Source organism: Protopterus annectens, chromosome 2.part0, assembly GCF_019279795.1.
Source record: "Protopterus annectens isolate FY-2018-M chromosome 2.part0, PAN1.0, whole genome shotgun sequence".
NCBI lineage: Eukaryota > Metazoa > Chordata > Ceratodontiformes > Protopteridae > Protopterus > Protopterus annectens.
In genome coordinates, this window is record NC_056728.1 from 565,207,160 (window position 1) to 565,221,619 (window position 14,460).

At 44.5% G+C, this 14,460-nt stretch overlaps 1 protein-coding gene across 2 annotated transcripts in view; it reads left to right on the forward strand.

Moving 5' to 3' along the window:
- GAK (cyclin G associated kinase) overlaps positions 1 to 14,460 on the forward strand; it is a 2,484,892-nt gene that overhangs the window by 736,956 nt on the left and 1,733,476 nt on the right. For both annotated transcript variants that reach the window (XM_044060934.1, XM_044060933.1), the window contains exon 8: positions 10,298 to 10,433. In XM_044060934.1, coding sequence (XP_043916869.1) covers positions 10,298 to 10,433 — 136 coding nt within the window. The remainder of the gene's footprint in view (positions 1 to 10,297; positions 10,434 to 14,460) is intronic.

The window sequence follows — 14,460 nt, forward strand, 5'->3', positions numbered from 1 at the left end:
AACCTCACCCTGACAGGGCCTCTCATCCCCCTCCAGAGAAAAGGCCCAGAGCAGAGCCCCCTGAACCAGTTTCTACGGATTATTCTTCTGATGATTCAGAAAACTCAAATCCTCCAGAAGGCCCTTATTCTCCATATGAGGATTCTGATGCAGAAGACTCCATTCCTTCTGCCTCTCCTCCTGAGGAATTTTCTTTTGGGGAAACCTTGCATGCTATGAGGGAACAATTTCAATGGCAGGGCCAGGTTTTTTCAGATTCTAGGAAACGGCTCAGGACCTTTTTGCATTTGCCACAGCATAGGCCTTTAGCCATTCCTCCAGTACTAACAGTTGTGGATGATGCATTCAATGATGCTTGTACTGCCCCTGACTCTCTTCCTCCGGCCCCTGCTAAGCCCGACAGATACTACAGGGTCCCGGACACACATTATTACCTGTATAAGGCTCCTATTGCAGATCCTGAAACTATTTCTCAGGGCCCCAAAGCTGTAGCAACTGCCAAAAAACCCCTCCCCTCTGAAAGAGAATCTAGAGCATTAGAGAGATGGGGTAAAAAAGTTTATACTTCTGCTACTCTTTCGGCTAGGGCTTTAAACTGTCAATTCCACATGATTCAGTATCAGGAATTTTTGTTAGATCAGTTAAATAAAAAACTATCATCTCCTGAACCTATAGACCGTAAGTCCCTTCAGGATTTGGTACATAACACTCAGCAGGTCAGTAATCATTCCTTAAAATGCGGCTATGATGCACTGGAGGCTTCCTCTAGATCAGCTATGACTGGTACAGTGATCAGAAGGCATGCATGGTTAAAAGAGCAATCCTTACCAGACCATGTAAAGTCAAAGCTCCTAGATGCTCCCATGGAGAAACTCAGTTTGTTTGGCTCCCCTGCACAGCAAGTGTTAAAGAAGGTGGAGGAAAAAGAAAATCTGTCCAAACAGTCAAGGACTTCTTACAGGTCCAGCCTCCTAGGTTTAGTAGAAATTGGCCTTCGAAGAATTGGTCCTTTCCAGACACCAGAGCACAGAGAGGCAGAAATAGGCGCTCGAGGCAGAGGTCAATCCAGAGGTGCCTACAGGGGACCGTCAGTGGCAGCCTAACAACCAGAGAAGTACTGCCGCAGATCCAGCCACTACCACTTCCACAGGACAGTCACAGTGACTTGGCTCTGATACTGCCTACCAGGGAACAATTGGAAGCACCCTTAGGTGGAAAGCTAGCCTTATTTTCAGCAAACTGGCATTACATTACAGGAGACAAATGGATTTTACAGACAATAGACAAAGGTTACAGGTTTCACTTCCATACTCTACCAAGGAAGAGAGGAATGCCAAACCTACCACCAAACCAAAAGACAAATGCTCTAGGACAAATCAACCACTTACTAAGGATGAGAGCTATAGAAAAGGTACCGGCTATGGAACAAGGACAAGGATTTTATTCCAGACTTTTCCTGGTGCCAAGAAAAGAAAACCAATGGAGGCCTATTCTCGACCTGTCCGCTCTCAACACATACCTCATTGTTCCAAAATTCAAAATGCTGACCCTACAGCACCTTCTTCCCATGCTGGGCAAGGAGGCTTGGCTGGTGACTCTAGATCTCAAGGAGGCATACCTGCACGTCCCTATTCGACCAGATTGCAGAAGATACCTCAGATTTCTTGCAGGATCAGAGCATTATCAATTCTCAGCATTGCCCTTTGGCTTATCTACTGCGCCCAGAGTATTCACGAAATGCCTGGCATCAGTAATTGCTCATTGCAGGCTTCAGGGAATTCAAATTTATCCATACCTGGACGACTGCCTGCTACAAGCGGACAACAAGATCAAATTAACAAAAGATTTGGAAAAGGTTATTCACCTACTGCAGGCCTTGGGATACACAGTCAACATAAAAAAGTCAAGGCTGGTACCATCCCAAAGGATTACATTCTTGGGTGCAGAACTGGACACATCAAATCAAATGGCATTTCTCACAGCAGAAAAACAAAAACAACTACCACTCTATTTCAAGGCATTAACAACGCAGAACCAGCTTACAGCAAGGAAAATCCTGCAAGCCCTGGGTTACATGGCATCCTGCATAATGTTGATCCCACATGCCAGACTGCATATGAGGAAGTTGCAATGGTACCTAAGGGATTTATGGTCTCAGCACAAGCACAGCCTAGAAACACAAATTCCAATAATTCCATGCCTGAAGCAAGAATTCCTGTGGTGGGCTCAGGCCTGTCAGTTGAACAAAGGACTGCCTTTCCACAGCCCTCACCCAAGCCAGACTATCACCACGGACGCCTCAGACCTCGGTTGGGGGGCACACATGGCAGACAAGTGTATACAAGGCCTATGGGCACAGGACCAGCTGAACCTACACATAAATCAAAAAGAGATGCTGGCAGTGAAACAGGCAATTCAGACATTCAGACCGTTTCTTCAACAGGGTCATTTGCTGATAAGGACGGACTACACCACAGTTATGTGGTATATCAACACGCAGGGAGGCACACATTCATATCCTCTATGCCGGATGGCAATGGACCTGTGGAATGTGGCCCTGAACCTCAACATTCAGCTCCAGGCCTTATTTGTGCCAGGAAAAGAAAATATATTAGCAGACACATTAAGCAGAACTACCACGGATGCCCACGAATGGATGCTGCATCCGGACATCTTCAAAACCATTACAGAGAAATGGGGGCTACCAGAAATAGACCTGTTTGCATCCCCACACAACCACCAATTGAGAAAATTCTGCACAAGGACATACCACCCACTTGCTTGGAAGGTGGACTCCCTATCCTTCAGTTGGGAAAACCTAACAGCATATGCATTCCCACCTCTACCTTTGATGCACAAAGTGCTACTGAAGATCAAAGAAGATCACCCAAGGATCATACTGATAGCTCCAGACTGGCCGAGGCAGCATTGATACCCACTTCTGAGAAGTATGTCTCGGACACACGCATGGCCTCTACCTCTAGTTCCTCTGCTGCTAACACAGAACAACTTCAAGATCCTGCATCCAAACTTGAAAACACTGCAGCTAGCTGCTTGGAATCTTACATGAAACAAAATAACCCAGAATTATCTCAGAGGGTTAAAGACATTATCCTGGAGGCTCGCAGACCCTCCACAAGGAAGACTTATTCAGCAAAATGGAAAAGATACCTCATTTGGAGTGCAGCAAAAGGAGAAAATGTATCATTGGCAAACATAGCTAACATCCTGGAATATTTAGCAGAGCTTTTCCACAATGGCCTGTCTTACTCCTCCATCAAGATTCATGCATCAGCAATTTCAGCAGAATACAACATGGATCCTCCAGTCTTCTCTCATCCTCTTCTCAGGCAGTTTGAGAGGAATTAAAAATGTAAAGCCTCCAAGGAAGCCACCTCTGCCTACATGGGACCTCAACTTTGTGCTGGAAAAGTTAACACTTCCCCCTTTTGAACCAGCAGCAACAGCAGAATTACAGTACTTATCTTGGAAAACTGCTTTCCTGCTTGCAATCACTTCAGCAAGAAGGGTTTCTGAATTACAGGCATTAATGGCAGTACAGCCCTTCCTTATCTTCCATCAGGATAAAGTGTCCTTGAGAACTAACCCTACTTTTATGCCAAAGGTGGTCTCCAGGGTATCATTGAACCAAGCAATCCACCTACCAACATTCTTCCCCAACCCACAGAACAGGGGGGAAAGACTACTGCACACCTTGGATGTACACAGGCAATTGCGCTACTACCTGGACAGAACCAAGAACAATAGAAAAACTGACCAGCTTCTGGTAGCATATGCAGCAGGAATGGAAGGAAAAGCAATCTCAAAATGGATAGGAAATTGCATTAGATTTTGTTACTCCTTTCATGGGAAGACAACTCCAGAAAACATCAGACCTCACTCCACAAGGGCTACAGCCACTACTACAGCTTTCTTACGAGGAGTGGCTACCAAAGAAATTTTAGAGGCTGCTACTTGGAGCTCCGTGCATACATTTGCCAAGCATTATAATCTGCCTTTATACTCCAGATCCCGAGCAGGTTTTGCCACTGCTGTTTTGCAAGGGATCTTAACTACACCATAATCTTCTTAGTGCCTCCTCCCCCAGTTTGGCTATGGTATTCTACCCATTTGTTAGGACTGCACGATGCATCCTTGAAGGACATAGTACAGTTTTGTACCTACCATAAATGTAGATGTCAGAGAGGTATGCATCTGTAGTCAGGATTACCCACCCTCCTTCCCCTCTGTGGTACTCCTAGGGTATTTGCCCATCTTGTAGCTAGCTGGGGGAATCTATTATGGTGTATTTGTTTGTATATATGTACATACATGTTTATTTTTTGTTTGCTGTCTACTGTTTGGAATCATTTGCATTTATCCAAATTTAGCCTTCCTAGAGGGCACCTGGCATCTGGGGCAAGAAACAGAGGAAAATGGCGTCGGCTGATGCCTTTATACCCAATTGACAGCAGCAGTGACGTCGGGTGAAGTGCGACATCAGCCGAGGCCAGACCCAGACTTTGGAATCCGGCCGACCGAAGGGCTGCCTGACGCAGGACAACCCATTTGTTAGGACTGAAGATGCATACCTCTCGGACATCTACATTTATGGTAGGTAGAAAACTGTACTTTGTTTTGTGCTAGGTTCAATAAGCGAACTACAAAGCAACTCTTTGATTTTGCACAACACTACTTCGGTAGGAAATTTAATTACACTATGCCGTTGGAGCAGCCGACTACCGGTGTGCATAAAAAACGCAAAGATAAAGACAGGCAGCCTAGATCCAAGCCAGACTCCGAGGCCTTGGCTGGGCTGGTCGGCGGTTCTCTGGTTTTCAGTGAGGCACCTACGCAGCCCCTGATGACCGCAGAATTGGAACCCCAGACCGCTTCGGATTCTCAAGCAGAGAGTTCTACGCCGACGCAGCCATTTTCTTTAGGCCCGACCGACAACATTGCAGAAGGAGAAGCCGGCGCTGCGGAAATACCTTCGGTTACAGAAGGTGTCTTCAGACAGACTACTCTCACCATAAAATCTTATGCTAAGCTTAAGACTCCTGTAAAACCAAAAAAGACTGCACATCAGTCTCCGGTTCAAGGCCGCATGCCTAAGAAACAGATGCTTAAAATGGCTGAAGATTTGATTTCTTTAATCAGGGGTTCCCAACACCCCCCCCCCCCCCCCCCAGACAAAAGGCCTTTCCCTCAGCTTCTCCCCCTGAAGACTATTCCTTTGGGGAAACCTTACATACCATGAGGGAACATTTCCACTGGGAATGTCAGGACTACTCAGACTCAAAGAAAAGACTTCGAGAGTTTCTTTTACTCCCCCAGCACAGACCACTTGCTACCCTCCAGTTTTAGACATTGTGGATGATGATTACTTAGAATCTAGTCTAAATCCAGATTCTCTGCCTTCTGCTACAGCCAAACCAGATAGATATTATAGAGTGCCTGCCTCACACAAATTCCTTTACAAAAACCCTGTTGCTGACCCAGAGACTATCTCCCAGGGTCCCAAAGGGGCTAAGGCATCTATGGCTAAAAATCCTGTACCCTCTGAAAGGGACTCCAGAGCACTAGATAAGTGGGGGACGAAGGTTTACACCTCAGCTACTCTAGCTATGAGAGCACTCAGTTGTCAATTTCACATGCTGAAATACTAGCAATTCCTAATGTCTCAAATAAAACAAAAGATGAGCTTGCACCCTAAACAGTCTGAATTCAAAGAAATGCAGGATCTGTTGCATGCAGCTGAACAGGTGGGCAAACATACTTTACAATGTGGATTTGATTCCTTGGAAGCTTCCTGTAGAGCAGCTGTTACTGGGTCTGTTATACGTAGGCATGCTTGGTTAAAGGAACAAATTCTGCCTGATCATGTTAAAGCAAAGTTACTAGATGCACCCATACAGGATGTCTTATTTGGGGTTAAAGCAGAAGAGGTCTTAAAATGGAGGATAAGGCAAAATCTATGCAGACGGTCAAAGATTTCTTACAGGTTCAACCCCCACGCTTCAGCAGAAATTGGCCAGCAAAAAATTGGTCCTTTCCAGCTTCTGACAGACCACAGAGGGGTAAATACAGACTCCCAAGGGGCAGAGGACAAGCACAAATCCCTTACAAACCTCACCAATGGGGCACTTCAACACAGAAGGGAGGAGAAGACAGGTCCCAAACTACTAGAAGACAAACACAATGACTTAAACCTCAAACTGCCAAGCAAAAATCTCTTGGCAGCTCCCTTGGGAGGAAAATTAGCATTTTTTATAGACAACTGGTGCATCGTCACAAAGGACAAATTGGTCCTAGACATTATCTCACAAGGATACAGATTCCATTTCCACACCTTGCCAAGGATAAAAGGAATGCCAAACTTGCCACAAAATCAATGGGCAGAGGCACAAAAACAAATTACAGCTCTCATGGACATGAGAGCCATTCAACTGGTACCTACACAGGAGCAAGGCCAAGGATTTTATTCAAGGCTCTTTCTAGTCCCCAGAAAGGACAATGCTTGGAGACCCATTCTGGACCTTTCAATTCTAAACCTTTCAATTCTGAACACCTTCTTGCAAGTACCCAAATTCAAGATGCTAACACTACAGCAGCTTCTTCCCATGTTGGGCAATAAAGCTTGGCTAGTAATGTTGGACCTCAAGGAGGCATAATTGCATGTCCCTATCGGACAAAATTGCAGAAGATACCTCAGTTTCACTGCAGGTTCAACCCATTACCAACTCTCTGCACTGCCCTTTGGCTTATCTACTGCACCCAGGGTCTTCACAAAATGCCTGGCACCAGTACTTGCATACTGCAGACAAAGAGGAATTCAAATATACCCATACCTGGACGACTGTCTCATCCAAGCAGAAAACAAGGACATTCTCTTACAACATATGACCTTTGTAAAACACCTTCTAAGTTGCCTAGGGTACACCATAAATGAAAAGAAATCAAAACTAGTGCCCTAACAAAAAATTACATTCCTGGGTGCCAGCATGAATACAACGGCCCAGATGGCTTATCTGACTCCAGACAAACAACTACAACTAACTCAATACTTCAATATAATGGCAACAAAGACCCAACTCCCTGCAAGAAAAATTCTGCAGGCCTTGGGCTTCATGGCATCTTGTATACTACTAATACCATTTGCAAAACTGCATATGAGGAAATTACAATGGTACCTGAAAAGCGTATGGACTCAACACAGCCACAGCTTGGAAACAATAATACCTTTCATTCCCTGCCTTCAACAGGAGTTTCTATGGTGGTCACAGGCATGTCACCTCAACAAGAGTCAGCCTTTCACCTTACCCCCAGCCAGGCAAACTATGACAACAGATGCATCAGACTATGCCTGGGGGGCACACATGGCAGGACAGTGCGTTCAAGGCATATGGACTGCAGATCAAAGTAATCTGCCCATCGATCAAAAAGAAATGCTAGCTGTACAGAATGCTCTGACAGCCTTCAAGGACCTCTTACATCAAGGACACCTTATAATAAGGACAGACAACACCACAGTAATGTGGTACATAAACAAACAAGGGGGTACACACTCCTACCCTCTATGCAGGCAAGCAATGACCTTGTGGAACACAGCACTGGCTTACCAAGTTCAATTACAAGCTCAATTCCTGCCAGGAAAAAAAGAACACATTGGCAGACGACCTAAGCAGAAACATCTTGGATCCCCACGAGTGGAAACTGGATCCACAAGTATTTGCAATGATAACTCAGAAATGGAGGCGCCCAGACATAGACCTGTTTGCCAACCCCCAAAACCATCAGCTTTCAAAATTTTGCTCAAGGACATTTCACCATCAAGCTTGGAAAGTGGACGCGCACTCATTCAGTTGGAAAATGCTGACAGTATATGCCTTTCCTCCATTGCCCCTTCTCACAAAGGTGCTGCTGAAAGTCAGGATGGAGAGACCTCGAATGATATTCATTGCCCTGGACTGGCCATGCCAGCACTGGTACCCACTACTAGGGAACATGGCCCAGGGCCCACCATGGATTTTAACACAAATTTCTCATGTACTCACACAGCAAGGCAGTCAGATTCTACACAGCCAGCTCAAGACCTTAAATTTGGCTGCATGGCACATCACCTAAGCAGCCAGCCAGCCCCTCTTTCACAAACTGTTATGGATGTCATTCTGGAGGCCAGGAGGCCCAGCACCAGGAAAGACTACTCAGACAAATGGAAAAGATTTTGCGCCTGGAACCAAGCTAAAGGCCAAAATACCCTTCAGCCGGACATGCCTCAGATTCTACAATATTTAACTGAGATGTTACACAAAGGACTTTCTTTTTCATCTATTAAAATCCATGCCTCAGCTATTTCAGCTCACTACAACACGGATCCTCCTTTATTTTCACATCCACTTCTAAGACAGTATCTCAGAGGGGCAAAAAACATTAGGCCTCCCAGGAGAGCACCAACTTGGGACCTAAATTTTGTTCTGGAAAAACTCGCCCCGTCACCTTTTGAGCCAGCTTTCTCAGCTGATTTAAAGTTTATATCATGGAAGACTGCCCTGCTGCTAGCAATTACTTCAGCCAGAAGAGTCTCAGAGCTACAGGCACTAATGGTAGTAGAGCCCTTCCTCATTTTCCATCAAGACAGAGTTTCTCTACGAACTAACCCCTCCTTTATGCCAAAGGTGGTATCCAGTGTGGCTCTAAATCAAACCATCCACTTACCCACCTTTTTTCCAAATCCACAAAACAAAGGAGAAAGACTCTTGCATTCCTTGGACATTCACAGGCAACTACGTTACTACTTGGATAAAACTAAGGCTTTCAGAAAATCTGGCCAACTTTTTGTATCCTGTGCTACAGCATCACAAGGAAAGGCGATCTCATAACAGACCATTTCCAAATGGATAGGACATTGCATACGTTTTTGCTACACCCACCATGGAAAACCAGTTCCTGCTAGCATAAGGCCCCACTCCACCATGGCAGCAGCTACATCTACAGCCTTCCTCAGGGGGGTGCCAACCAAGGATATTCTGGAAGCTGCGGAGTTCAGTACACACCTTCACCAAACACTATCACTTACCACTTTACTCTAAGACTAGAGCTGGCTTCACCACTGCAGTTTTGCAGGGCCTTCTAGCCTCCTCTAACCCTGTTTGACTCAACCTCCCATCCTTAGCTTTGGGATTCTACCCAAGTGTGATGACTGCAGCAGGGTAACATGATGAACATAGTACAGTTTTGTACCTACCATAAATGTAGATGTTCGAGTGTATACCTGCTGCAGTCCAGGTTACCCTCCCTCCATCCCCTCTGACCTAACTAAAACCTTTCAGTACCTTAAAATCTGATACAACCTTTCTGGTGTATTTGCTTATAGCTGGAGGGATGTTTTGTTTGTGCTAAGCTTTTATTATTGGTACTATCTATTAACCATCTTTTGGAGGGGCACCTGACATCTGGGGCAAGAAAAACTGAAGAAAATGGTGCCGGATGCCTCTTGTATACCCCTGGTGCACTGACGTCAGGGAAGAAGCAACAGCAACCGACTCCAGACCAAGACTTTGGAATTCAGGCCGACTGCGGAACCGCCTGACGACAGGATAACCGACTGCAGGACCACCTGACGACAGAATAACCCAAGTGTGATGACTGCAACAGGGTATACTCTCTAACATCTACATTTATGGTAGGTATAAAACTGTACTATCTACCTCGATGAACAAACACAACAGGATGGTGGGAACTGAAAACCTGCTAATAGAAACAGCTATGTAATGAATAAACCAGAAGCTGAAGAAAGCATTAATCACAAGTTGAGAGTTAAAGTTTGCACAGTGTCTGCTAAAATAAATGAATTGGAGCCGAAGCTTTCTACTGCTTTGTCACACACTGTGTAGCTATACTTTCCCTAAGAAACTTTCATGAGGCAGGCTTTCCCATTTGTTTTCTTCCTTTTTGAAGTAAAGCAGTACAGCACCTTATTGAACTAGTAACTATTCAGCTTGTAGTCAGTAAGTGTGTGTTTTTTCCCACATTTCTATCAATAGTTTACATTACAATGTAACATTTGCCGAAGTATGTTTTGGTAAGAAAACACTCAGTCTGTAATGCTCCCCATACATAACATTTGCAACTTGTGGAAACATAACACAAGATAAGCTAACAAAAAAAATATGGGAGTAACAGTTTAATAGAAGATTGTAACTATATGAACTGCTACAAAAAACTTTTCTTGCAGGTCATTTGTATGTTTAATTCATGGCTGTGATTACAGTTTTAATGCTGACTTATGTTTCAGGCTCTAGGATGCATCTTGTATCTGATGTGCTTCAGACAACATCCATTTGAAGATGGAGCTAAGCTTCGAATAGTTAATGGAAAATACAGCATTCCACAGAATGATAACAGATATACAGTTTTTCATGATTTGATAGGTAAGTGGGTGGGAACTGAGAGTGGTGATAAGTTAAGTTGCTTGCATTCATTCTGTTGGGTTTGAGTTTCTTCTGCTTAGACAATGAAGGTTGATGCTATTTAGTGAAAAAATGTTGAAAACATTATATCTGATGTTAATCTTCTTCCATTCATCACTGATGGGTTCAGTTCTGAGCTCTTCGGAACCATGTCAGCCTAATACCAAGCTCACATACACCAAAAACTCTCGAGCTAAGCTGCTAACCACAATGCCCTTCTCCCTCTTACCTCAGATCTTGTTTGCCGCATAGCCATATAGCAGTGTTTCACTGAGCTCTCAAGCTAGGTGTGTTATATTTTATTGATAATTATGTATTTTTTCCTATTTGTCACTGTTTTACTATTAATATATCTAACTAGCTGTACCCATTGAGTATTTCTTTTACCATCGGTAGTATGCCCTTTTCTTACCCTTGTGGTATCGCTTGATGCCATCATTGGTATTTTCTTTCCCTTTCTTACTTTTTAGGTGTTCAATAGATGTTCTTTGTGTTTCACTGTTGCAGTCATCACATTTGGGTTGTCTGCTTGCAGTAGCCCTCAGTTGGCCTGATTTATCAAAGTCTTTGGTCCTGCGTTGGTTGCGGTCTCATCTTCTGTGATGTCAGGTAGTCGGGTATAAAGCATGCAGCTGATGCTATTATATCAGTCTTTCTTGCTGTGCGGTGCCCAAAGCAGAAGCAGTTCGCAAGTGCCTGTCGGCCGACTCCTGAAATTTTCGTTTTCGAGTTTCAGAACCGAAGTCTTCAACTAAAGCTAAGTACCCCATTGGGGAAACATTTTCTTGCTCTAAACGGATGTCAGTAAAGTCAATAATTGTATTTCTTGTGGAAAGCAAATACCTCATAAAGATTTTCATTCGTACTGTATTCCTTGCCTAGGCCCTAACCATGACGTCCCTCGCTGTCGGTTTTGTGCCTTATTTAAACCTCAAACTATTCGTTGGTATATTTTCGCTTCTAAATATGGTACTCTGTTCAATTATCCAGATATGTCTTTGGTAAGCCACCCGACTGCTGACATTCCGAAAAAATGCAAAGATAAAGACAGAGACAGGCCGCCTATGTCCAAAGCTGCCGACGACGCTTCTCCTAAGCTAGTCACCAGTTCGCCGGTACTCAAGCCCCTGATACCCACTACTTCAGATTCGCAGGCCTCTACTAAGACCCAGTCGGAGTCCAGTATGCCAGGAGATGCTTCAACTCTGGAAACTGCGGATGTCTGTATCTTGGATGGGTCCGGAGCCGCTGTGCAGGCACTGGCTTGTGAGGGTGTATTCAAGCCTACTAACTTGCATATTAAACCAACGCCATCTTCTTCAAGGCCTAAAACTCGAACCATGCCTAGGAAACAGACGACCAGACCGCATGGCCAGGCCTCTATGCCTAAAAAACAAATGATAAGAATGGCTGAAGACCTTATTACTTTAATCAGGTGAAGCCAACCTTCCCATTCTAAGAGACTTCGGACTGAATTTGCTTATGATACTTATGACCAGGATTCTGAAATTTCTGTCTCCTCTGATGACAAGGATTTACCCTTATCCACCTATGAGGATTCTGATGCAGAGGACTCTGTTCCCTCTGCTTCTCCCCCAGAGGATTTTTCTTTTGGTGAAACCTTGCATACGGTTAGGGAGCATTTTCACTGGAAAAGCCAGGATTACTCTGATTCTAAAAAGAGGCTTAGAGATTTCTTACTCTTGCCCCAACAGAGGCCTTTAGCTATCCCTCCTGTGCTGGACATTGTTGATGATGCCTTTTTGGAATCTACCTTGGCCCCTGACTCTTTACCTTCTGCTCCCAGGAAACCTGATAGATATTACAGGATTCCTGATTCTCACAAGTTTCTCTTTAAAAATCGTACTGCGGATCCTTAGACCATTTCACAGGGAACCAAGGGCATTAAGGCTACTACTGCCAGAAATCCTACCCCCTCTGATAGAGATTCCAGGGCCCTGGATAGATGGGGTAAGAAGGTATACACCTCTGCAACCTTGACCATCAGGGCCTTAAATTGCCAGTTTCATATGTTAAAGTATCAGCAGCATATTATTGGATTGCTTAAACAGGCAATTATGTTGATTCCTGATTGTGCTGAAAATAAGGATTTACAGGATTTAATGCATTCTGCTGAACAGGTTGGAAAACATACTTTCCAATGTGGTTTTGATTCACTAGAGGCATTTTGCAGGGCTGTTGTCACTGGGTCTGTACTTAGAAGGCATGCTTGGCTTAAGGAGCAGTCTTTGCCAATTCATGTTGAAACTAAATTGCTGGATGCTCCCTTAAATCAGGACCGCCTGTTTGGCAACAAAACAGAAGAAGTTCTTAAAAAGATGGAGGAAAAAACTAAATCTATGCAAACTGTTAAAGATCTCATACAAGTGCAACCTCCAAGATTTAGTAGGCATTGGCCCTCAAAAAACTGGTCCTTTCCTGCCTCTTCCAGGCCTTCTCAGCTCAAACCCAGAACCAGCAGAACAACCAGGCTTCAGTCCCAGGGTACGCACAGGACTAAGCAGTGGGGGGCTTCCACTTCCAAATCGGGGGGTAGTAAGACTCCACCCTATGGTAAGCTGTCTCAATAACTTAACTTTAAAACTTCCAAGCACTTATCAACTGACTGCTCCTTTAGGGGGTAAAGATTGCTCTGCAAGCAAAAAACTGGGAACTCGTTACCCAGGACAAATGGGTTTTAAACATAGTTTCCCAAGGATACAGATTTCACTTCCACACATTACCAACCCCACACGGGTTGGCCAGATCTGCCCCCAAATCAGTGGCAGAGGCTCAAAAGCAAGTACTCTCTCTCTTAAGATTAGAGGCTATTCAGACTCTACCAGAAGAGGAATAGGGACAAGGGTTCTACTCAAGACTTTTCCTGGTACCCAGAAAAGGCAACTCATGACTTCCTTTCCTGGACCTTTCTTTCCTAAACACCTTTTTGGTGATTCCAAAATTCAAGATGCTAACTCTTCAGTTGCTTCCCATGATAGGCAAAGATGCCTGGTTGGCAACGCTGAATTTAAAGGAAGCCTACCTGCACATCCCAATCATGGAATCTTGCAGAAGATACCTACGCTTCAAGGCAGGCTGCATGCACTATCAGTTCTCTACACTGCCCTTTGGCTTATCTACTGTGCCCAGGGTATTCACAAAGTGGCTAGCTCCAGTCATTGCATTTTGCAGGCAAAGAAATATTCAAATATACCCATACCTGGACGATTGTCTAATTCAGGCAGAAAGCCAGGACATACTTTTGAATCATCTGGCATTTGTACAAGAGGTGCTAACTTGTCTGAGGTACACATAAACGAAAAGAAATCACAGCTGGTACCCTGTCAACAAATTATATTCCTGGGAGCAAGCTTGAACACAGCTTCCGAGATGGCTTTCCTCACGCCAGAGAAACATTCATTTGACAACTTACTTCAAACTAGTGGCCACAAAGACCCTATCTGCAAGGCAAATACTGCAAGCCTTTTGGGTTCATGACCTCATGCATTCTACTAATTCCATATGCAAGACTGCATATGAGGAAACTACAGTGGTGTCTAAAATGCCTATGGTGCCAGCATTCTCAGGATCTAGAAGCAATGATTCCTATCATACCTTGCCTATGGTTAGATTTCATTTGGTGGACAGAGGCCTGCCAAGAAAACAAGGAACTACCATTCACTCTACAACCTTCCGCCCAAACCCTAACAACAGACTCATCAGACTATGCATGGGGGGCTCACCTGGCAGGGAAGTGCATTCAGGGCAAATGGAACCCAAGTCAAATGCACCTGCATATCAATCAAAAAGAAATGTTAGCTGTACAGAATGCTCTGACAGCCTTCAACATTCTTCCAGGGCAATTATTGGTAAAGACGAGTAACATCACTGTTACGTTGTATTGAGCAGGGGGGAACCCACTCATACCCTCTCTGCAGACTAGCCATGGCTCTGTGGAACACAGCCTTGAGCTACCAAGTGCACCTAC